Raw genomic sequence first — 24,579 nt, 5'->3', positions numbered from 1 at the left:
AGACTCACTCCCACCTCTGAAATATACTTCCCTGGACATGTGGGCAGCCATTTGAAAGAAAGTAAATCCGATTACCTGCATGATGTTTTGGTCATTTTACCTCCATTGTAGACACTTCAATTAGGCTTTAGCAGTCAGGGGTATCACCTTATGATGCTCACAAGAGGTCTTGCCAGCAGTGTGTGTGCATTCAAAAATACCTTTCTGAAGCATTTTGCTAAATGACTGTTGAAGCACTAATTTGCGCATTAGTACAGTGAGCATGAAGGTTATCCAAATAGTGTCTTTTCTTGCAGTTTTGGGCCAGAAGCCAACAGAGTAAAGGCACTCATTGCCCCCTTCGACTAACTGCAGTCATAGTGAGTGGAGGGAGAGATAGGCAACAGGGAGTAAATCCACTCTAATCCAATCTCAATTAGAGATCAAAGGCAAAACTCTCACAGAGAAGTTTTCCTATTATTCTTGCCCGGCGGGGTTTCTCACCCTTACTAAAGTGTTGCCCCCTAAAAATCATGCACACTTCATCGTTCCCCAATTAAGATGCAGCAGCAACATTGGAGGCGAATGCACTCTGATTCACTGATGTGCTCCTTTGGAAAGTGCAAATACAGTCTCCATGACACTAATTCAACTACTGTCTATTGTGGTCCAACTGACGAGAGTTTATTTGAGGTAAACCCCATTATTTCTGGATAATATATTTAACCCAATGAAGCAATCTTTTGATGCTAATTGCTCATTTAATTTGAATTAGTGCAAATATTATTATTTATTCATTACATTTTCAATTATCTACAGGTCCCATGTGCATTGCTAATCAACGGCCCCAGGATTTTTCTCTCCCGGTGCTAAAGGGGGGCTGCACGGATACATAGGGGGCTGAGAAAATTATTCATAGATATATTTTAAAATGTAAAATGCTGGAGGGGTTTAATTGGGACGACACATATTTCTGAGCACCTCCTAGCCTCAATGTAGCGCTATTCCCGCACTAACCTATAAAATTGCAAAAAGCTAATCCATGTTTTAGTTCTATTTTCACCATGTGTCCCACATTTGGGTCAAACAATAAGCTAAGGTATGGGCAAACATTTGGGCACATTTGATTTTTAAATAGGGCAGATGGGCAAGCTATATGTGGATTAAAAAAGTAAAAATATGTATGGAAAATTAATTATATTGAAAATAACAATAATTAAGGCTCATATTTTAATTTAACAAAAAAAAAAATCAAAATGTGAAATTTTTTGTTTCACAATTTTTTTTAACTGACAAATCAATTAACAATATGTAATGGGGTAAATTGGTAAAACAAATAAAATAATGAATAACTAATAGTGAAACTGTTGCAACTGTTGAAGGTCAGCAAAATGAATGCAACAAACATTACAGGACGCTTGATAATGTCATTTCTCAGTGGGCCAGAGTAAACAACAGCATGGATCGCATGTGACGTGGATCAAACTTAATTGTCCAGCCCGGGTTTAGCCTTTAGCTTTTTACAAGGCTTATCATTAGCATGTCAGCAATAAACTGCATCATTCAATGTGACTTAAAATGCAACTTGCCTGCACTTTTAAACAGACCTTGACCTATTAAATCTGCCTCTGTGTGCTAAATCAACAGCTGAGCATCCGAGAACAACTGCCCGTACTGTACGTGTGTGCCAGAAACATGTTAAATTTCCAGTCCAAGTCAAAGCAGAAGAGAGCAGATTTTCCCAACAAATAAACACTCTGTCTTATCTAAACAGTCTGTGTGTTAAGAGTCACATAAACAAGGCCCACGGCAAGCCAGGAATAAGCTCAAGTAGACATGTAGACATTTTGATGTTTGCAAATGGTTGCGTTTGCCAACGAGAATTTGGGGTTCAATCTGGAAGTAATAGAGACATTAGTGGCTCAGCACAAGTCCCCCTTGGTCTCACGCCGCACAGCTCCCACGCTGGGAGAACTGGGCCGGAACACGGGCCTCCTCCCACAGAACTGGGGCCTGGGAAGAGCGGTCCAGAGGTCAAACCCTCTTAATCTGCCGTCCCCTGGCACCAGCCTTGCTCGCGCTAATGACACGACTGCTTTAATGTACACAAACAGACATGTATACTCATGAAGTTTCACGTGGAGAGATGCACCCAAGTGGAAGAAATCTATTCACCTTCTCCGGTGCTAAAATAGTTTTTCTGATTGATTACACAAAAACTAGCGAAATGATTTTCACAGTGCAAAGCATAAAATTTTGCTGATGATCCAAATAAAAGTGCGGATACAATTTTTTTTCTCTGTCTACTTGCATTGGGGCCAAATGGAGCATTATCCAGATGGAGCTGCACCTGCAGCACTGGAGAGGAGCTGATGTTTGTTTTTTGAATCAAGCAAGCCAAACGGAAACTATGAAGATTTTGCTGGCCTGGCGGAGGTTTGCCTTCTGCCGAGTGCTATTCTAGTTATAGCTGAATCGCCGTTTCTCTGTTAGCTTGCAATATCGCACAAAAACGACTTCACCGATTCCTGAGGAAATGTGTGGATGTGTAAACCATATTCCGAGCATAAACTCATTTTGATAAGGATCCAGGAGATATTGAGGATTCAAGAATAGATTTGTACTTTGCATTGCAGTCCACTTGCAAAGAAGCCAAGCGTGGCAGCAATCCAATCATCTAGAGCTGTACTGGCAGAACTGGGCTGCGACTGCAGGTTGCTAAGTGACAAACAGGAAGTAGCCTGGTGCTTCTTGCTATTTTAAACGGGCCGTATCTTGGCAATGCTATTACAACGGAAAGTCCTGGCTTTGCTTGTAATAAGTAGGAGGAAAGGACGTGATACAATTGATGTATGTGTGGCTAAGCTAAATATTGTTTGAATCTAACGTTTTAATTTTTAAACACGCTAAAATCAAATTTTTTCTACCATTTTAAACCAACCTGGTCCATCCTGTAGTAAAGAGTTTCCGCCACGATGTTCCCTTTTTTTTCTTCTTTTTTTACCACATTACGGTACGTCATCGGTCTTGTGGTCCAGAGCTCAAGACACTTCACACTGCATTCATTATTAATTCTCCCTCTAATTTTCTCCTTACTTTCTTTCATCCCCTGCTGTTTTCACTGTATATGTATTTCGACATGTGACCATGCAATGCGGCCGCGGTTGGCGCCCACCTCTTGCACCACCAGTCTTTGCGGCAACAAATGGGTCTGTCTGTGGCAAACTGCACCGCGCTAAGTGCAGCTTGAAAGGGGCCTTCATTTATCAGCATTACACACAAAAAAAACGTAATGGATTTTTTTCTCCAGCTTCCTTCCAAATTCCAGAAACATGCATGTTAGCTTCATTGTAGACTGTAATTTGTCCATAGGTGCAAATGTGTGCGTGAATAACTGTCATGCCTACATCTGGTCCAGGGTGTAAATCAAATTCAGCTGGGATTGGCTCCACCTTATTCTAACAATATAGACAACAGATGGATAAATGCTTTTAAGGTGATTTGGTTTATGCGTGAGAGGTGTACATATTACATCATACATGCTCTCTGGATGCTTCTGAGGGAGTAGTCCTAACCCTAACCCTTCAAGTGAGACGTTAAGGCATTTCATAAGGTGAAATGCCTTAAGGCAGCTGGTGGCATAAAGTTATTTACAAACTGGGTGGAGCAGAGTGATATTGCATAACGGCACGGGGAAGTCCTCAGGCAACAGGTGGATGTCTACTCGCCGGGACCAAGCACATCTGGTTTGTCTTTTGTCGTGGTGAAAGTGGGTGCCGTCTCATTCGTTAGGCCAAAGTAGACGGACAACCCTCCCATTGTACTTTCTCCACGTTTAACGACGGTCCCTTTTTACGGAATGCCAAAAAAGACGTGGATTTTTTTCTTTTCTGAACTCGATAGTACAAAATTACACTGTTGCCGTACCTTGAATTACCGAGCCGACATTGTAGATAATAATAGCAAAGCCTCAAAGATAGTTCAATTGTTCATTGTAAAAGGAGCTTTAACGATAAAGATTTGCCTTAATAAAGATAATTATGCTCAGTTTTTAATGAGTTGACGCTTTGATTTAAGGTGGAACCTGTTTGTTTTTGTTTGTTTATGCCACATTTACAGTAGGCTACTGTATCATTCATTAAAAAAGGGAAGCCAGACATTGCTCTATATTGCATTGCCTGAGTAATGCAATAAGGCATGACACATTTCATTCTAACATTTTTTGAAGTGACTCATGCATAAAATCAAGTTTATTTATATTTGAGCCATTACCCATTCAACATTAACCCAGTCAATTGGTTTTCATTGTGGTTGTCTACAACCATGCAGTTATTGTCATCTTCAGACGGCTCGTGCAATGTTTCTGGCTTTCTTGTATCTCATATCAACTGAGTACACTGTAGCCTATGCCCACGCACAAGTCCCAAAAATAGTGGGTGCTTTGACCTGACTTTCCTCGTAACAATTACTGTGGGCTACTGTGATTTCATGCCGCCACAGATAAATTCAGCATTCAAAGAGGTGATATGATGAGGCCGCCGTTCATGCCTCAGCACATCCGCTCCTCCTCGTTCATACTTCATTCCCTTTTAAACGCCTCTTTTAATGCTTTGTTCCTCCCTCGCTTGATTGACATGAGACCCACGAAACCCTCTGGCCTCTTGAACTACGAATTTTCTTTCAAATCGGATCTCCAGTGGCTTTGAAGTCTGTTCGAAAAATGCCACTCTGTATCAGATGCTTTGCAATGATGAGCTCTCACGGGAGCTAATTCATCCTGGACATACTGAGTGAAGGTAGCGAATTGATGCTGAAGTTCAAACCCAGCCCCTTTGTAAGTAATGCATGCATTAGTCTAGCATTAATGCATGTGCCAGACACATTACATTTTTAAGTTCTGACGTTCTATCAAGTGACTCATGCATAAAATCAAGGTAATTCATTTTTCAGCCATTATGCATCAAACATTAGCCCAGTAAATGGATTTTCGTGGTCCGGCATGCATTTTTAAAAAAGTGATCTCCCTTTCCTGGGGTCTCGTTCATTTCCAGTCAAACACAACCTGTTGAACCGCCTTTGACCAACAAACGGAGGAGAGCTTTACCTCAAATACACCTTCATCTAGTAGTCGTGATCCGAATACAACGATACCCTCCGTGCTGACGGTGGCGTGGTCTCCTCGTGTTAGCTTTAGCGTCTCTACCAAGTGACAGTCCAAAAAGAGGGTAACCGACTGGCCCTGCACGCTGTAGGCTATCCTGTGCCACCTGGAAGAGCAGAGAAAAGGACAGCAGCATATCTTTCCATTAAGAGTGGGATTTTAAGATGTTTATTGATTGTGTTTTAAAACCGTTAGCAACATTTGAATATAGCCCCACTTCACAAAATACACCCTTTCCCCTGTTTCTCTGGGCCTCTTACTGACGCACAAAAGCACAATTCTCAAACATGGCCATTCATATGAAAAGTGTGTAGTTGTGGTAAATATTCACATAGAACACTGGTCAGCTCCAACGATATATTAGCACTAGCATGTCTATGCTAGATTAGCACTGTGAACAAGAAAGTCGGACTTCTACGTTGGTGGCATGACTTGCTGTTCAAAAGTTGTTTTTTGTTTAGGGTGGGGGGGGGGTCATCCAACTAATTAAAAATCAAAAAGTAGTTGATGACATTGATGAACTTACATGTACAATTAACAATCCTCTTAGCTGCCTAAATTCACCATACCTTTCTGCTGCAGTTAGCTAATGAATCGAACCAAACAACTACAAAAATTTGTGCTGCCTAGCACACCATTAAAATTATAATATCTGTTGCAATTTGATTTTAATGAATTAATTAATTTGTTTAAAATAAATACAGTCCCTCTGCCCCTAACAATCAACAGTTCAACCTTGGCTGAGGTCTCCACTTCATTGGGTGCTATTCTGACACACAAAGTAGTCACCCTACCTCAACAAATCAAGGACTTGTTTAGACGGGCCAAACCATAAGGCCTAATTTCATGTTATTGCGCTTGAAGAAGAGAGACAAGACATGTTTTACTTCCTCTTGGAAGGAGTCCAAGCCCTTAAAATACCCACTCGCCATCAGCCAGGTTGACGTCCTTGAATGTGGGATACATTTCGAGCTGCCCGGCTGCCCGGCTCTGATACAGGAAGACGGGCGAAGGGCCCACTTCAAGCCCCAGCTGCTGCACCCCGTGCTCGTCATAGACAGAGAGTAGGAATGACTGAGATCCCTTTCTGGCTCGCACGGTGGCCATCAGGGAGAAATTTACAGGGAATGTGGACTCTGGAGAGAAGAGGAGAGGAAATGCTTACCACCAGATATTTAGTTCAACCATGCGAAGTCGGGTTGAACACTTAGGCAAATTCCAATTGACTACTAGAATGCAATTTTCTAATCGCAAAGGCTGTAATTTGTGGAAAAAAAAAGGCTTCACTTTGGTCTGTAATTGAAGTACCGGTATATAAATAAATTTAACATTTTTTATATTCATTCATGGATCATTTGCCTTTATTTTAGCGCCAGCCTAAACAATACAGCCAAAATATTTGTGTATAATAAATTGGATAGTGTGTATTGGAATAACAGATATTTTTAATCTCAAGGAGTTTCTTACCTGGTTAAATAAAGGAATGAACGATAACGTTTAATGTATTGCTCGTGCTTGTTAAATTAAAAAATACATATACACGGGAAGTAGACCATTACAATTACATTATTTTTCAAAAATGTTCAGCCCTAATACAAAGCCAATGTAAAAGAAAATGTACTACCAGGGAAAAATTGTTGAGTGGGAGCACTGAGCTGGACTTTCTGGTCTATTTTGAAGGCCTGCAGTGTTCCTTCCGCATCTTTACGGCTGCTGCAGCGACCGGGATGCACAGACACCCCCTCCATGTTCTCCGACAGCCCCAACACCCGAAGAACATCGATGGGATGAGCTGAGAATGGAAAGAAAGAGATGGTGAGTACCGTTACACCCGGCTGCATGTACGCAAATGAGCCCCACCGCGCTCGCGCTGACTTATTGGAGCTTGTGGCAGATGTGGTCAATCCATTCACCATCCCGTCATTGTTGCCGTTAAAGAGTTGTTGTCTCACTCAGTTAAGTGCCAAAAGAGCGGGATTTAATGTGACTGCAAGCCAGACTTCCTGTTTTCTAGAGTCGGAAGAGGCAATCTTCCTGGGAGATTTGGCGGCAGGTGGCTGGGCTTCTACGAGTGTTATTATGGAATAGGAGTAGTACACCATCCCGCCTATAATCCTATTGCGGCACATCTGACAGCTGCATGAGCATCACATTTGGAACACTTAAGTGGCAGAAAGAAGAAATGTAAAGCCTTTTTGTCTTGATACAATGGACATGTGGTTTAGACCAGTGCTTCCCAAGCTTTATTGAGCCAAAGCAAATATTTTACATTAGAAAAATCTCAACATGGTCGGTGCTGAATTTCACTTTCCTTTATTTTCTTTGATCCTTCCTCTGGTCTCCTGACAACTCAAGCTGGATTCTGAAGTATTCTTTTTAGTTGAATGGTATGGGATTTTTAATAGGTATTAGGTGAATTAATGAGTACAAACTCACACGCACACACACATGCACACACACACACACCCGCACATGCACACACTCACACACATCCAAACAAAAGAAAAAGAGGGAAAAAAAGAGAGAGAGAGCAATGATGATGACATGTCGAATCGGTAAGCTTACTGAATGAACAATAATGAGCTCTCTCTAAAAAAAAAAGACAAATCTCAACACGCACCACCAATGGGTTAATTGTGCCTTCTGTCTGGTGTACTGTATGAGCCTGTAGCTGCCACTACACGTTGCTGGCATAGACACACAAACAAAACGGCACTTTACATGAACTAAAAGGCAATTAAAAAAACAATCATAATAAAATGGAATGTAAAGAGTTCATTCATTTGTGCATCATGATTTAATGTTGCCCCAAGGCTTCGTCTGCAGCATGGCTGTCATCCACACAGACTTTCCAAACTCTATAAACATCCATTCTACTTTATCTAAACCAGCCATCATCTTTTCACAGTCTATTAGCACCTTCTAATCCAGGCTTGTCAAACTTTATACATACATTATGAAAATATTCCCGTTTATTATTTTATCAGAGTAATCTGAAACTTTCTAACAAAAATTTGTGCAAAATGTTTGCACCATTTCAATGGTTGTCAGTGCGCCCTCCAGTGGAAAAAATAAGCAACAACGGTTAATTTAAGTGAAAAACTGTTGTTTGTATTCTGTCATCAAGGAGCAGATTGGACCCCTAGATGGGCCGTTTGTGGCCCACGTGCCATATGTTTGACACCACTGCTCTCATCCATCCTCTAATCCGCAAATCCATCCGAGTTCTCGAGTCTTCAATGGAATAGTCAAAAGGATCATCAAAATTCAATAAATCCTAACGTGTATGAAGGAATTTCTTTTGACTTTGCGCCTTTTGAGTTGAGAACCCTTGACTGTGAATGTAAACGGTACAGTCCATTCTCAATGAACCAGCACCAGCTGGATAACTGTAATGCAGACAAGCAAGCACAAATATGTCATTCCACAATTATTTCATTCATTCCACTTTTGCCATTTGAGTCACAGTGCCCTGGATTGAACCCACAATTCCGTTCTCGTTATTTTTCTTTCCAGCAAATTGCTTTCTTCACGCTTTGGACGTGCAAAAATGACCTTAGCGTTGAACGTTATGGCACCAGCTGTTGCTTTTGCATGCTAAATGTTTTCATGTGAACGTTTTGTATGCAGCCAGTATTGCGCACAAGTAGCATGGGAGACCATTCAAAGTAACTCGTTAGCACTTCACATTGTAAGCATGTAAAACGAGCCTCCTCTGGGCAAAATTGCCTCCCAAATTCATCTTTCGTTCTCCATATGGCGCCACGTTGCCATTAGCGAGAAGTAGCACATTACATTTTATGGCATTTGCACAGCAAACAATGTTTATACCAAGTGGCTTTGAGTGCTCTTAATCCCCGAGCATTGAACAAAGCAGTAAATAGGATCAACTGTGGGAAAATGGGACGAGAAATATAACATTTACGCCTCCGGGTTTGTGGGTGCAAACAATAGAGACCATAGTCCTACAAGTGTCTGCTGTTCATCAAGATTTAGTCAATTAAGATTTTTTGCACAAAATGACCATGACATGCATACATTCTAAAGCCTCGGTCATATATGGTCCTAAATAATTGCAAATGCTGGCGTTATCTACCTCAATATGTTGGTTTTGTTGGGTCATATCATTGACAGCAAACGCATCAGCACTAGACTTTCTGGCCATGCAGGTTAAAGTGAGGCTGTGACTGCATCCTGCAACAGCGATAAATATTTGTCTTGCTTGGGGCTAAGCGTCATTCAAATGTAAGGGGACTTCTTGCCAGAGCGCTTTATTGTCCCCGGTTGACTTTTTGCATCACAACATGTCTGGGATCCGATCCTTAATGTTTATATTCAGCTGCCTTGTTAGTCTGATCCCCTAGTGAGCTCTTTGTTGCTCTCCTTTGATTCCTGACGGCAAATCGATTTCCGTTGGGAAAGAAAAGTTAAACGCGTGTAATTGAGTGGAAGGTCGATATCTCGTTAAATGATCTGGTCTGCCAAGCAGAGAGATTTTAGGGCCACATTTATACCGAGCGGTACATTTCAGCTCACAATGACGTCGCTTGCATTGAAGTCTGGTTTCACTTGTATAAGAATCCCAGTCATTTTTTAATTCTTGATTTATTTTTTTCCTTCAGATTACATTCCAATCAACATATTGCAGTTATGCTTAGGTTTTGTAGGGTAAAATTTACATAAATCATTGAAATTATTTACATTTTGCTTTCATGATCAAGTGGTAGAAGTCTTTTGATGACAGCTTAGAATGTTAAATTGTTACTTCGACCATTGCCTGTATAAGTAATGAAGGTTTATTTATTTATTTTTCTTTAGCTTTTAACAGTTGTGAACAGATTTGACTTGAGCAAATTGGCTGTTCACCAGTAACGGGAATAAAATGCATCCGTACCAGATTGTACTGCTGACTAAAAATGTTATCTCTTTTCCACATCAGGGGAGGAAGTGTAGCCTACATGTAAACTGTGAGGGATTCCCGTCCAGCGAATGCAGCTCTGATCCTCACAAAAGCAACTCATTTTGGAGTATTTCCTTATTCCTCATTGCAAACATGATAACCTGTCAAGGCTCACCATGAACTACATGAAGTACATTTCTTCTTTCGCTTCTCTGGTTCTTTTTGTCCAAGTGTGTATTGCCCGAAGCAAAACACACTCATGCAACAAGACACTGTTGACCTTTGGGCATGTTTAAGATAAAGAAAAAAAGAGTACACATGTTCGACAGTGTGAAAAAAGACAAATCTTTGGGGAAAAGCAAAAATTCCAACCAGGGAAAAAGAAGTTGCTATCATAGTTTTACATCTCTTATAATTCACGCTGGAAAAAAATATATACATTTCACACCCAAGCGTGCAGAATAAACTGACAAACATGACATGGGAAAAGGCCTGACTTGGAATGAGGAGGATGCAATTATGTTAATGGTTTGTTGGAGCCGCTTTACCTGAAAAGCTCACTGTTGACTTTGCTGCTCTGTGGTTACACTGCAGCATGTTTGGAAATATCACAACATCCCTACAGACTGAAGAATGTTTTGAAATCGCATAACGAGGTCAGAGAACATGGGAAGAAACTCAAACATCCATTAATTCAACTTTACACGACTATATGTAAGAATTTACTTGCATACTTTGTAAATTATCTCTATGGCTTGCTTGTTATTGTCCGCAAGCCGAGTGCCTCTCAAAAATGTCACCCGGCGGGCCAATTCCACTTCTCGTTTGACACTTGACATAGTCCAAGCGCCTCCGCAATGTTTGAGTCATACATGAACATAATGTGTTCTCTGTGTTTGTGTCCCAAAAACATCTCGGAATCATCCCGCCATGACTCACGCCACCTACACATCTCCGTCCAGCCTGAAAAATACCACTAGGCCTCGTACAATGCTACACTGTAAACTGTGAACTATTCCACATGGGAGCGACAGGGGGAATTGAACAAGAAAGCGAGCCAAGAGGAAAATCTGGGCAGCGGGAGTTTCCCATCGTTTTTTGGACCGCACCCTGTATAAGAGCGGAGGAGGGGGAAAAACGATCATTGAACTTCGATTTACTGCTTGGAGATGCATATCTGTGTCAGATTAGGAGTTGCGTGACCATAGGTGCAGCATGTGTACATCAAAGGAGGATGGATTTCATATTTCAAAATTAACAGACATTTTGACGTATGCAGAGAGTCTAAAAAGGGGGTGACCAAACTTTTTCGTTTGAGGGCCACATACAGAAAAATGGAAGGATGCAAGGGCCATTTTGAAATTCTTCCATTTTAATGTATTAAACACGCAAAAATTCGTCAAGCAAGCAATATATTGTTTATGTTTTCTAGTTAATTTGATAGACTGCTTCATAACATCTTTCTGTTGAAACTAAGGCAAATAGTTAAGGATTTTTTGAGATTTTGGAGAGGCCAAAGGCCCTGTAAACTACAAGACTAGATCCACTCTTGCACTGAACAGCTGCTGGAGCCCATCTCCACATTCAGAACCCCCCCAAAAACTGAAGAAAACTAATAATAAACTTCCTTGAGGATCAATAATGTAAAATATTCATAAATGGAACCTTGACACAAAGCATAAAGTGAAAGAAACAATTTTTGCTTGTAAATTTCAATTAAAAGTTACATTTATTTTTTGATTGAAGAAAGACAAAATTCTGGTCATCATGTCACACAGCAGAGCAGCTCTGCAAGGGCAGACATTTCAGGGACACATTTAAAATGTTTAATATGAATATGCAGATCATCAAAATGACTTGTTTTATCAAACACATTTTTGTGGACAGTAAAATCATATTAAAAAAAATATTTAGTATCATGTAGCCACTTATTACACACACACGGCTTTATTTTCCTATATGCCTGCTGGAGGGACATTGTGGTCCAAGAAAGTCAATCTAAACCTTAAACCTGCTCAGACCACATCCAAAACCCTGACAGGGTGAACAGCTGGTCTAACATGACAAATTTAATTTCCAAATATGTGAACCATTGGCATCAAACCCTCTGAATCATTGTAATATATTTTTTAAATCATCCCACCAGGCAGTTGAGCTATTGTGGGCTTCACGGCCATGTCAAGACTCTTGTATGTGACTAGCGCACCGCATTTAAAAGGAATGAAAGGAACCACTTTGCTTGGCCATGGTTGAAGTCAGCTGTGACTTCCCCCATATCGGTGCAGCCCTGCCTCTCACAGATTTATTGGCCTGAGAAATTACCAACATCGGCTCTAACTTGCCTCCGCATAGAGATATGCCGTGTGTTGCACCGGATTTTGGCCGGTCACAACAATAGAGCCAATGCCAAATTCATGTCCAACCAATGAAAAATAATGGAATAAAATAAAGGAAACACATTTTAGGAGAGTTGTCATTGTGCTGTTGTGTATGCAGATGTTTATAATAAAACATCATTTTCATCACATAAGAACACCAAAGGCGCTTTATATTGAGGTTAACCCAGCAAAATGTACTACTGAGGATGGGCGTAGTAATTCAATTCGGTCTGTTGTTGTTTTTGTTGTTTTTTTACATTACACATGCTGGAATTCACATTATTTTGTGGAGGAAAACTGTACCGTGAGTTCTTCACAGTTGACATTTTATCAGGTGTGTGTTGACTTTGTTTATCCGCTGTGTACACTGACAAAACGAGCTCAGAAGCTCGTCAAAGCCCATTATATCAACGTAATGCCATCACAAAGCAATTTGCACCCCCCGCCCTTGTCCAATTTCCTCTCAGATGTTTACCCCTCAAACTCTCTACCCGTCTTCCAGGGTATTAAAAAATAACAATAAGCTAATTTTAACAGCTCGACGAGACGCTGGTTTGCTCGATGAGAAGCAAAGAGTTATCACGATCACAATGACTGGACTGTGCGGCCGCTTTGGGGTCTGCTTTTAGTTATCGCTGACAGTGTCGGAGCGTGTTGAGACGAGAGGTTGAGAAAGAGCTGGGAAAGATTTTGAACATATTCTCTGCGGATACGCTTCGCGCAGTCATGAGTAATAATATGAGAGCGGTGATGAAAGCAGGCGTCGAGATAATATTTCATTAGACTGGTCGAAAGCGTACAACTTCTTCCGTAGTATTTGCCTTTTTCTGATGGATTTAGGTCAACCATGCAGCCACATGGTGAGCATTTAACTTGATATGTTGCAGAAAAAAATGCTTCTTAGCATACATTCAGGGTTTTGATGCCAACTTGAAATCAAAACTATCATTTTGTGGACAAGCTGACAGATAGTGATGCTTGTGGATAACATCAAGACCGCATTCTTCACTTTGCAAAGTTTGTTCTCTACTCATGTTTGTTGACAGGGTGATGGGCCGGCAGGCCAAAAAGCTGCCGGACCCTCCGAGAAAACACCTGCCCCTCAAGGCCCGAGCACATGTTTCTACTTCAACTCTAAAACAGACTATGGAATTTCTGGAAGAAAAAACAACTTCCTTTTTTTATCATCTCTGCTTTAGCCACACTTTTCTAATCACTAAATACTCTTAAATGGTGTTTGGGGAAGGATAACATGAGGATACCTGATCCTCAAAATTGTCTACATTACACCTTTTTACTGCTAAAAGCATGTGAGCCCTTTCCAAGCATGTTCATACATGACCATTCAACCCCAAGCTGTCACTATGATATACTATCATAAATCTTAACAAACAATGGCAGAGACTAAAGTTGAAGCAATGCATGACAGTCCCTGCTGTCATGTACTGTATGCATATCTCGTCTAGCCACAAAAATGAACATGTATATAACACACAATTTAAAATTGAGCATGGTCTTATAATCAGAGAGAACTGCTTCATCGACACTTAAGATCAAATCCAAAGGAACTCTGGCTGCTTGACAGGAAGATGAAATTGAGAGGACAACTTGAGAGGGGGAAATTGTTGTTACACAGAAATGAGCACTCGAAACTTTTCAGGGCATCACAAGCCGACATGGTTCGGAATCTAAAGTGGGCGACGCAAAGCTGTCTAATGACGATGTGTTCTCATTTGGATTCTGCGGTATAGCTCGCCAACTTGTCCCACGGACAGCTGCTTGGAACAACTACTGATCACAAATGCAGCCTGAGGGGGCGAAAAAGATGTTCTTTAGAGCCAGATGTGCTGTCGCCGATAAAGCATTAAATCATCACTTTGACCCATTAAAATATTTGACACATTCTGCATGGGGACTGCTGTTTAATGTGAGCAACCCAGAAGACTCTAGTATAAAATCCCCATTTTCCTTCTTTTTACCTGACAAAATGCTGCTTTGTTCTTTTGCTTTTGTTTGCCTCTAACTTTTGCCAGATCAAAAGGGAATTGAGGTTTGTCACCATCCTCTGAGTCAGGATTGTCAAGGAAACAGCATCAAACAGTGAACAGGCTGTGTGTACATTTTCACAGCAGACGGGGATGTTGCAGGAACAATGCGAACCTTGCTCTTGCCAAGTGATTGTATGTTCTTACAAGAATGAGGCAGGGAAACTGCTGCGAATATAAAATGGCAGTATTGCTCTTGCCAAAACAACTTGTATTCATACTGCATCAAATTAAGTGTAACTTAACACTGCAACATACTGCAACACAAGAAGCCTCTAACCGTCTAGGGACCTCAATGGAAATATGCCTATGGATTTATTGTGTTTTTATCCCTTTGGCAGCAGTTGTGTCGTTGTTATTATTGTAAACATGCTTTGTTGTCAATAAATATTTCAACCAATCAAACACGATTCGAAGGGGTGGGAGCCTGAACACACAGCCACCATTTTACACTCCCAGAGAGCATTGCGAACACTATATTAGTCTACTACTAAAACAAACTGCCCTAGAACGGTAAACACTTCTTCTTCACGGAAACTAAACATCAGACAAAGAAGTGCAAATCTTGTATTTAATACTACAGTACATCCAGTTGCATCTGCTATTTATTTTTTATTTTTTATTCTTCTTTTTTTTTAGAGCTCAGTATTGTTCATTCGGTAATGACATGTTCGTTCGGTAATTTCATCATCATTGCTCTTTTTTTTTTTTTTTTTTTGTATTTGGGTGAGTATGTGTATGTGCGAGTGTGTGTGTATTCGTTAGCTCACCAAAAACCTATTAGAAAAAATCCCATACCGTTCACCTAAACCGAACACCGCCGTCAGGAGACCCGAGGGGACCAAAGAAAACAAAGGAAAGTGAAATCCAGCACCGGCCAGACACCACCCACCAGGCCACCAACCAGAATTCTTCACCAACCCCACAAACATCTAAATTCCAACAAATCCAAAAAATCAGGGAGACCTCAAGAGACCAAAGGAGAGACTGAGGAAAGGAAGGAAGGACAGACGAAGCCGAGTGAGATCCACAGACACCAGCCTCCACCGATTCAATGACCTGAGGAGGAAGCAGATTGTGTCTGAGTTTCGATAGATGCTGGTGTGGTGGATCTGGCATGCATGAAAATCTCCACCAAAGAGGGGAGCCGTTGACCCCTGCCAGGACAGAGCAAGCGCAACACCTCAGGGTCCCCCAGGCCGCGGCAGCGCCAAAGGACGACCCCCGGGCCCCGCCAGGGCCACCGGCCAGAGAGCAAACCCAGGAGCAGGAGCGCCCCCCACCCCAACACGGCCCGCGCCCCCAACCCAACGCAGCAGGATGGGGCACTGCAGGCCCGCCAGGCACCCCACTGGTCCACAGCCCCCGCTCCCCCCCACGCCCCCCACGCCCCCCATCCACCCCCGCCATCCACCCCAACCCAGCCCCAGCCGCCCCCAGGCCCCCAAGCCCCCAGACACCCCCCCACCCCCAGCACATGCATCTGCTATTTTAATGCCAACATACAATGAGAAGCACCATAGGCAAATGAGCTAACAATTAGCATCTATGTGGCAGAAAGCAAACTGGTATAGAAACAGAACTCTCAATAATCACAAAAAAGTTGGTCCGTTCTCATGAGGTGGTTATTGAGACATGTCGAAACACAAGTGTTTTGAGAAAGTGTAATAGATACACTTTCCCCACCGCATTTCCAGTCGTCATGTGACCACGCCCAGTTACGTAGTAAAGGAAATAGGAAGTACATGGCCACTCGCTTTTGTGTTGGAACTACCTCTCGAGGGGATAACAAGTCTTTTAACCCCAACGCGATTCAGCTATAGAGCCAAAGCTGCCACTCCATACATGCAAAATATTTATTAGCGTTGCATGAGAAATAGCCGTTTGAGCGGTCGAGCGACATACAGCGTCGTTGTTCAAATCCGTTGTATCCGTCCGCAGCATACAAGAATTGTAAGCGCACACACGCACAACACCAAATGTCCCATCCCGCCAGTTGAGAGGAGAGAGATGCCTTTAAAGTAATTGTAATGACTCTGGGCGTCCATGTTCCCTAAACAAACCTCTTGTGACAACATTTAATGAGCTTCACTTGTGAGAATTACATGATCTAGTGAGACGGGACATTACAAGAATTACGCCTCAGAAGCAAAACACTCTTTAATGGAAACACCGACGAGTTGAAATTGTACTGTATTAAAATTGTAAAAATATTGCTTTTATTTTGAAAAAAAGAATTGTAATGGAAACACTACTTGTTAACCTTAAAAGGAACACCGACTGTCATGACAAGTTTCTCTATATTATTTATTTGGTTGTTACTAACATAACTATGAGGTTCATTTTTCAAAAATCATTTCCAATTTACATACATTACACATCGGAAATAGCGCCCAGCCAATTAGCTAATTTAATCAGCTGATATTAGCTTTTTTTCTTTTCTTTTTTTAAATCAGCCAGTGTTAAAAAAGAAAGAAAGATTTTTTTTTTACGTTCAAACATTCTCCCTCCCCCTCAAAATATGATTTTTGCCCTTTTTTTTAATTAAATTTTTTACAGCATATCCGTATATCTGTCTTATACTGCCCCCAGGTGACACACTTGCCAGAATGAGTAGCACAACGTGCATTGAAGGAGAAAGTGTTACAAAAACTTTTTAATCCTTGTTTTTATAAATAATTTGTAGGCTATAATATATATATATCCGACTTTCGTACAGCCCTTCGCCGGATCCCGTCAATACGGATCTAGAGAAGGCCCGAGAGCTAAGCAATCTTCGGAAATCCGGTTTTGCACCCTGGTAGTCGAAAGTGGCTGGAACGCGATGGCCTTTTAAGAATTTTTTTTAAAGGGTCTTACCACGCAGATCCCCATTGACCTGCCGGCTGACCTGGACTCGCTGATCTCACTCTCGATCTGCACAGACCATCGGTGGCGGGAGCTCGCTCAGGCTAGCAGGACCCAAAGGAGAACCGAACCGGGGCCCCTCCTGCGACCACCAGCCACGGGAGCTCCACGGCTTCCTCCTTCCCTGACACCAACTCAGATGGGGATCCGAGGAAGCGACGACGAACCCATGCAACTAGGCCGAGCCCAACTGACACTGGAGTAACGACAACGCCGCCGGGAAGGCCGGTGCTACTACTGCGGTGAATCCGGTCATCTGGTGGTCACCTGCCCCGCCAAACGAGCCTCTCCGGTGAGTGCATCTTTCCCCGAACAAGCCAAAGCTCGAAAACTCACGCCTGTCACGATCACTCACCATGCCGTCACCACAAATCTGCCAGCCCTCATCGACTCAGGGGCCGACGAAAGTCGCATGGACTGGGGACTGGTGAAACAGTTAGCTGCCACTGAGCCACTGAACACGCCAATCCAAGCCAGGGAACTCAACGGCAGGGTATTATTTGACATTTCCCATATCACAGAGCCTCTCGAAGTGCATATAGGACAACACACAGAATGCCTTCGATTCCATGTTTTCCGATCTCCGTCTCACACCCTGGTTCTAGTACCATCCTTGGTTGTGGTTGCACAACCCACACATAGACTGGCGCTCTGGGCACATCATGACTTGGGGAGAGGACTGCATGTATCATGGACTGAACCAGCCGGCGGCACGTGCACCCTCGGCTGCAGGAAACCGTGTGCCTCTCGCTTCCACCACAGCTGACGAGTATTCGGACCTGAACACAGTCCCCTCCTGCTATCACCTTCGTGACGTCTTCAGCAAAACCAAGGCCATGGCTCCTTCCGCCACATCGACCCTATGACTGCTCCATTGACCTGATCCCGGGGTCTACCATTCCTAAGGGTAGATTGTACTCCGTCTCGGGGCCTGAACGCAAAGCCCTGAACGACTACATTGACGCATCCTTGAAAACCGGACTCATACTCCGGCGGGGGCTAGATTCTTCTTTGTAGGCAAGAAGGACGGCTCCCTATGACCATGTATCGACTCCAGCCACTGAATCATATCACTATCAAGAATCGCTACCCCCTGTCCCTGATGTCATCCATATTCGACCAACTGCAACAAGCCGAAGTCTTCACAAAGCTGGACCTCCGGAATGCCTACCATCTCGTCCGGATTAAAGAGGGAGACAAGTGGAAAACAGGTTTTAACACTCCCCGGGGCCACTACGAGTATCTAGTCATGCCTTTTGGGCTCGCCAACGCTCCCGCAGTTTTCCAGGCCATGATAAATGACGTACTAAAGGATTTCATTGATTACTTTGTGTATGTATACCTGGAAGATATTTTAAAATACTCCCCAGACCTGGCGACCCACCGGCAGCACGTGACACAAGTTATTCAACGGTTACTAGACCACAAGCTGAATGTGAAGGCAGAGAAGAGTCTCTTCCACGTGAACACTATCTACATCTTGGGTTTCGTAGTATCACCAGGAAGGGTAGAGATGGAGTCTGGCAAGACCAGCGCTGTAAGGGACTGACTCGCGCCAGAATCACGGAAGAAAGTCCAACGGTTCCTGGGTTTCGCCAATTTTCACCGTCGCTTTATCCGGAACTTCAGCTCCATCGCTGACCCATTGCATGCCTTGACCTCTCCACAGGTGCGCTTCTGCTGGACCCCGGAGACTGATACCGCTTTCAATGCTCTCAAGCAACTTCAAGTTCACTGAGGCCCCGATACTCAAGGTTCCGGACCCTAAGCGCGAAATTTGTGGTGGAGGTGGATGACTCCAAGGTCGGAATCGGGGCCGTCCTATCCCAACGCTGCCAGGAGGATGGCAAGGTCCATCCCTGTGCATTTCTGTCCAGGCGGCTCTGCAAGGCCGAGCGAGGTAGAACAACACTTCATAATTTGGACCGATCACCGAAACTTGTAGGCCAAACGACTCAACCCCCGACATGCCAGGTGGAACCTGTTTTTTAACCGATTTTCGTTCTCTCTGACCTACAAGCCCGGGAGCCAGAACACTAAGGCAGACGCCCTGTCACGTATCCATGACCCCGAGCCCGCTGAGACTGAAGCAGAACCCATCCTTCCCCGGAACTTTGTGGTGGGAGCCGTAGGATGGCAAGTTGAGGACGACGTTAAGGAGGCTCTCAAGAACTCTAACCCTCCCAATAATTGCCCAATACGTCGTCTCTATGTACCGGAGGGGCTGCGGCCGCAGGTAATCCACTGCGCACATACCTCATGTCTGTCACCCCGGAGTCCGCAGGACTTTGTTCTTCATTGCCCGGAGATTCTGGTGGCCGGCCATGGAGGCATTGGCACATGAATACGTGGAAGCTTGCCCAGTATGTGCCCGGAACAAGGCGTCCACCCCACCGCGGATGGGTCTCCTCCAGCCTCTCCCCATTCCTTCCAGACCCTGGGCCGACATTTCCCTGGACACTATTGGTCTCCCAGCCTCCCACGGTAAAACCACAATACTTACAGACCGATTCTCGAAAATGGCACGATTCATCCCCCTAGCCAAACTACCATCAGCCAAGAAAACCGCTGAGATCATGATAGACCATGTATTCCGGGTCCATGGTTTTTCTCGCCACATCGTATCAGACCGTGGACCTCAGTTTGTTTCATGATTCTGGAGGGCGTTCTGTAGGGCACTAGGAGCCAAGGCCAACCTGACCTCCGGTTACCATCCAGAGGCAAATGGACAAGCTGAACGCCTCAACCAGCAGCTTGAGACCGGACTCCGATGCCTGGTGTCCCAATACCCGGCAATCAGGAGCAAACACCTGGTGTGGGTCAAACTCGCTCATAATTCTCTGCCCACATCTGCAACAGGTTTTTCACCCTTCAAGTGCGTCCACGGTTACGACCCTCCCTACTTCGCCGACTTGGAAGAGGAGGCGACCGTACCCTCCGCCCTCGCCATGATCCGCCGATGTCGCCGAATTTGCCAGGGTGACAGAGTAAAGAGGGCCGCAGACCGGAAAAGGAAACCCACACCCCACTATCGGCCGGTTCAGCGAGTCTGGCTGTCTGCCAAGAACCTACATCTCAAAGTACCCTGCCCGAAAACTGGCCCCAAGATTCGTGGGGCCGTACCCCATTTCCAAGTCCATAGGTCCTGCGGCCGTACGCCTTCGTCTGCCTTGATCCCTCCGCGCCCAACCCACGTTCCACGACGCCTTCCCCGGAAATTATGTTTACAAGGTCAGGAAGTTGCTGGATGTTCGTAACCGGGGTCGGAGAAAAAATATTTGGTGGATTGGGAGGGTTACGGCCCCGAAGAACGGCAATCAATGGGTTCCCTCCCAATACTTAGTGGACCCCTCGCTCATTGAGGATTTTTACTGGGATCATCCCGACCTGCCTGGGCCGTCGGGAGCCGGCCGTAGAGGAGGGGTAATGTCACGCCACAGTAAGCGGGCCTGTGTTGCTCTTATTTTTGTCCATCCATTTTTGTTTTCATTTTGAAAGAACTAATCACCACTCTCACTCCAGGTCACTTGCCCTTCCTCCTACCATGCTCAGTTCCAGTTTCTGATTGCTTCCACCTGTCTCCGATTACCCACCTAATTAATAGACGGCATCAGCCACCTCCAAGTGCTGAAGTGTCACACGCCTCGCATGGAAGGGTTTCCTTGTTTTTGTACCTTTTTCCCTCACTGAGTGGAGCGCCTTTAGTTGTCCCTTTTTTTTGAGTGCCCTGTTTTTTCTCCAGTTTTGAGCAATTTGTGTTGAGTGTTTTTTCCCTCTGCTATATATATATATATATATATATATATATATATATATATATATATATATATATATATATATATATATATATATATATATATATATATATATATATATATATATATATATAAAACACATTACAAAACATTTGTGTGTGTCTTTTGTCAATGTAACTTAGGTATTGATTTAAGAATGTCAGAAAATCCACAATAAAAGTCTCACTCAGACTAAACACAGACGTGTACAGTCCACTCTCCTACTGTTAACACCTGCAAAGAAGTGCACCGCCAATGGCCATGTTATCAGTCAGCGCCACCTTAAATCCGAGCACTACGTCCAAGTCAGCGTCACTTCACAGGCCCTCATAAGACGGCAGTGGACACTGCAGCAGCTGTGAATATGATTACAACATTTGGCTCGCTTCCTGCGTCTATCGCATTATTTTTTTCAGCCGGTGGATTCAATCAAGCCAGCGTTTTGTTTTTGTGGGAAATGGGAAGAATTTAAATAGTCACGCTATTGAGGACAAACACTAAAGAAGATGGATGGATGGTTGCTCCAAGACATAAATGATCAAAAATTTATCATTATGCCCATCCCTGTCTCATATTACAGTGGGGCATTGAGACACAAGTTTAATTTGTTCCATGTTCACACTCGCAACTCAAAGCATTTGCACCTCAAATAACCTTTTCACATTAAAATTAATGCAAATCTCATTAATCTATTCTAGCCTTTCCCCAAAAACTGTTGTAACATGTATTATAGTAAAAGTAGCACTCCTTAATAGTGTACTAGTGTACTTTCTAAAAACACGCATTTTGTATCCTTTCTGATAACGTTTCAACTCTTCTTTGAGCTCATCAGTACAGCACTAATATTAGTTGTTCTGTGCAAAGTGTTATGACTTATCATCCGTCCATATTGCTGAATCATCTGTTTTCAGTCTATCGTTTAAAAGGGTTAAACCACCACATCATGCTAGATAGCATTAACATTAAGCTCATGAGATATTTCTTTAATAATTTTTTTAAACACACGCAGGGTATTTTGCTTTGGTTTTTTGTTGTAAATTTCAACTAGTACTGGCTTTAAACAACTTGAAGCCTCTTTTTTTCACTTCCAATTGTTCACTATTTGCTAAACTGCTGCTTATTTTAAAATGTGCTTAAGTTGAGTTCACTCCCACCTAAGCAAAACAATCAGTTAAACAACAGCTTGTATCTTGAAAGACTAGTAAATTGGGTCACTTGTATCTTAGGGCGCCACTGTATTTAGTAAGTGTGGCCATAAACGACTCCTTCACGGGGCCCCTTGGCTTAGGCCTTTGCATTGATCCGGCCTTGATTAAACCCCTTGAGAGTGCTACAGATGATTACATATATACAAGGTGGATGTTGGTAAACTAAAGAGTCTGACATTACAAAATGACCCAAACAGTAGCAGCCTAAACACTGTTATGCTCTATTTTAGCCTGTATAATTGTAACCAGAAGACATGATTGAGCAGGCATTAAGGAGGCTACAATAAAAACTGCCAAATAGCCCTAAGTGAGTCAGTTTTATACAGTGCGCGAGCACGCAACAGATCCATGCCAGGAATTTTAATCTACTCCCTTTAAATCAGTTGTTGAGCTCTTTCGCAAGCCAACGTGAAACTCTTTCGCAGTCAACCGACGCGGCTCGCACGCACACGCTAGCGTGACGTCATACGTTTGCACAAGCGCACACCTGACCCCAACCTGCACGAGGATTGCCTGTCTGGCTTGCCATCTTCTCAACAACGTTGCAATGCCTTCCTGGGAATTCTTCACAATTACGCGCTTAAAGCACTGTCTTAATCTAAAATGATTTAAGAGACTTTCATCTCAATTTGAGGAGACTTTTTCTGACGAAGCCAAATTTACAGAAAAAAACGAACAATCATTTGCTGATTTGTTGCTATTTGTACATTAGCCCACATTTACTTTAGCAATACTTTACCAGCTTGAGTGGCGGTGAAGTGCAGTAGAATAAAAGTCAAGAGTTGTATTGTCCCATTTCTTAAAAAGTGGTCCATCTTTCCAACCCTTGAGGGCCCCCCCTTTCAGCCAAGTTTCAGCCACTAAGCAGCCATGCATGCATAGAAAAAGTTAAAGAAGAAGAAAAAAAATTAAAATTAAAGCCGGTGGTTGATTCCACTGGCTGGACTGTTGGAGAGGTTGTTTTGTTGTGGTGGCTCCTCTCAAGCTCTTCTCAAAGGCTTCTCATTCAAATTCTCCTCCTCGCCATCACTCCCTCCCTCTGCTCGCCTCCTCCTCCCTTCCCCTCCCATAGGTGGGCGTCTTGGACAAGCATTGTGTCCAAGCTCAGAGGAAGCCCCCGCCGTTAATCACTTAAATGACAGGATCATTTGCTAGGTCTCCCTTCAAGAGAGAGTTAAGAGTTGACAAACAAATCATCTTTGCTAATCTAGTCTGGTTGTTGGCCGCTATAAAATCTGATATTTGCTTGGTGGCTTGATGTAATAACCGTAATTCCAGAGACGCTTGCAAGTCTGCTGTCAAAAAAAAAGTGCACAATCAAGTGCATTGTAAGTCTGCCATCTAAAGCAGGGGCCTCAGTGTTCACCACATTTGACATTTTCTTCATGATACTGTCTGTAATATGAACAAAAATGATCTTTTACAGATACAATATGATGCATACTGTGACAGAGATTCCAGTTCAACATGTACAAAATAATATGGTAGTTACAAGACGATCACATTGTAAGCTACAAAACATTACGGGGTCCGATGTTAACAGTGACTGATGGGCCATGGCCACCACGTGACTGCGTTGGGCCAGAAGTTTAGTGATGCTGGGCCACGAGTACAACTTTCAAAAATAAATGTGAGGAAATTACCACATTCTTGCATTTTTTATATCTAATATTTTACATTTTAAAGGGGAAGTCAACCTTAAACATTTCTTGACAATGAGTTATGAAGCAAAATCCAGCCGCCGTTTTTATCCATCTCAGGGGCCAATTTGCCACTTGCTGTCGACTGAAGATGACATCACAGTTGCTCAGGGCTAAGCAATGTCCAATCGCAGCTCACCTTTTTCTGAAGCTGCGCTGTGATTGGTTGTTATCTGAAGACTGAGCAACTGTGATGTCATTTTCACTCGACAGCAAGTGGCAAAATGGCCGCCTTCCAATAATGATTAAGAAACTGCTCGATTTTGCTGATTCACTCATAATCCTCTAACTGGGGCTGCATAAGGTCTGTTCAGGGGGGCTGGTGAGAAGGGTCCGTCGGGAAGTCGAATCTCGGATTCAGGCAGTGGAACAGTGGACCAGCTCTACACCCTCGGCAGGGTTCTTTCGGTCACGACCCACAGCTCATGACCGAAAGAACAACATCACGGGATACAAGCGGCCGAAGAGTTTCCTCCGCAGGGTGTCCGGACTCTCCCTCAGAGATTG

At 43.3% G+C, this 24,579-nt stretch overlaps 1 protein-coding gene across 4 annotated transcripts in view; it reads right to left on the bottom strand.

The window, feature by feature from the left end:
- col5a3a (collagen, type V, alpha 3a) overlaps positions 1–23,356 on the bottom strand; it is a 57,258-nt gene extending 33,902 nt beyond the window's left edge. The window contains exons 1-4 of one of the 4 annotated variants that reach the window (XM_086069552.1): positions 23,096–23,356; positions 6,765–6,932; positions 6,066–6,276; positions 5,084–5,246 (exon numbers count right to left, since the gene is read on the bottom strand). In XM_086069552.1, the coding sequence (XP_085925678.1) occupies positions 5,084–5,246; positions 6,066–6,276; positions 6,765–6,888 (498 nt within the window). In that variant the 5' untranslated portion in view covers positions 6,889–6,932; positions 23,096–23,356. Of the gene's footprint in view, positions 1–75; positions 158–5,083; positions 5,247–5,934; positions 6,277–6,764; positions 6,933–23,095 lie in introns of those variants that run through there. The other 3 variants (XM_086069469.1, XM_086069717.1, XM_086069631.1) reach the window with 3 other exon arrangements.
- Between the last annotated feature and the right edge of the window lie 1,223 nt (positions 23,357–24,579).

Source organism: Leptonotus elevatus, chromosome 1 (genome assembly GCF_054856555.1).
Source record: "Leptonotus elevatus isolate MCC_2025b chromosome 1, RoL_Lele_1.0, whole genome shotgun sequence".
Taxonomy (NCBI): Eukaryota; Metazoa; Chordata; class Actinopteri; order Syngnathiformes; family Syngnathidae; genus Leptonotus; species Leptonotus elevatus.
The sequence above is the reverse complement of the archived record's forward strand: the minus strand, read 5'-3'. Positions and strand labels throughout refer to the sequence as shown.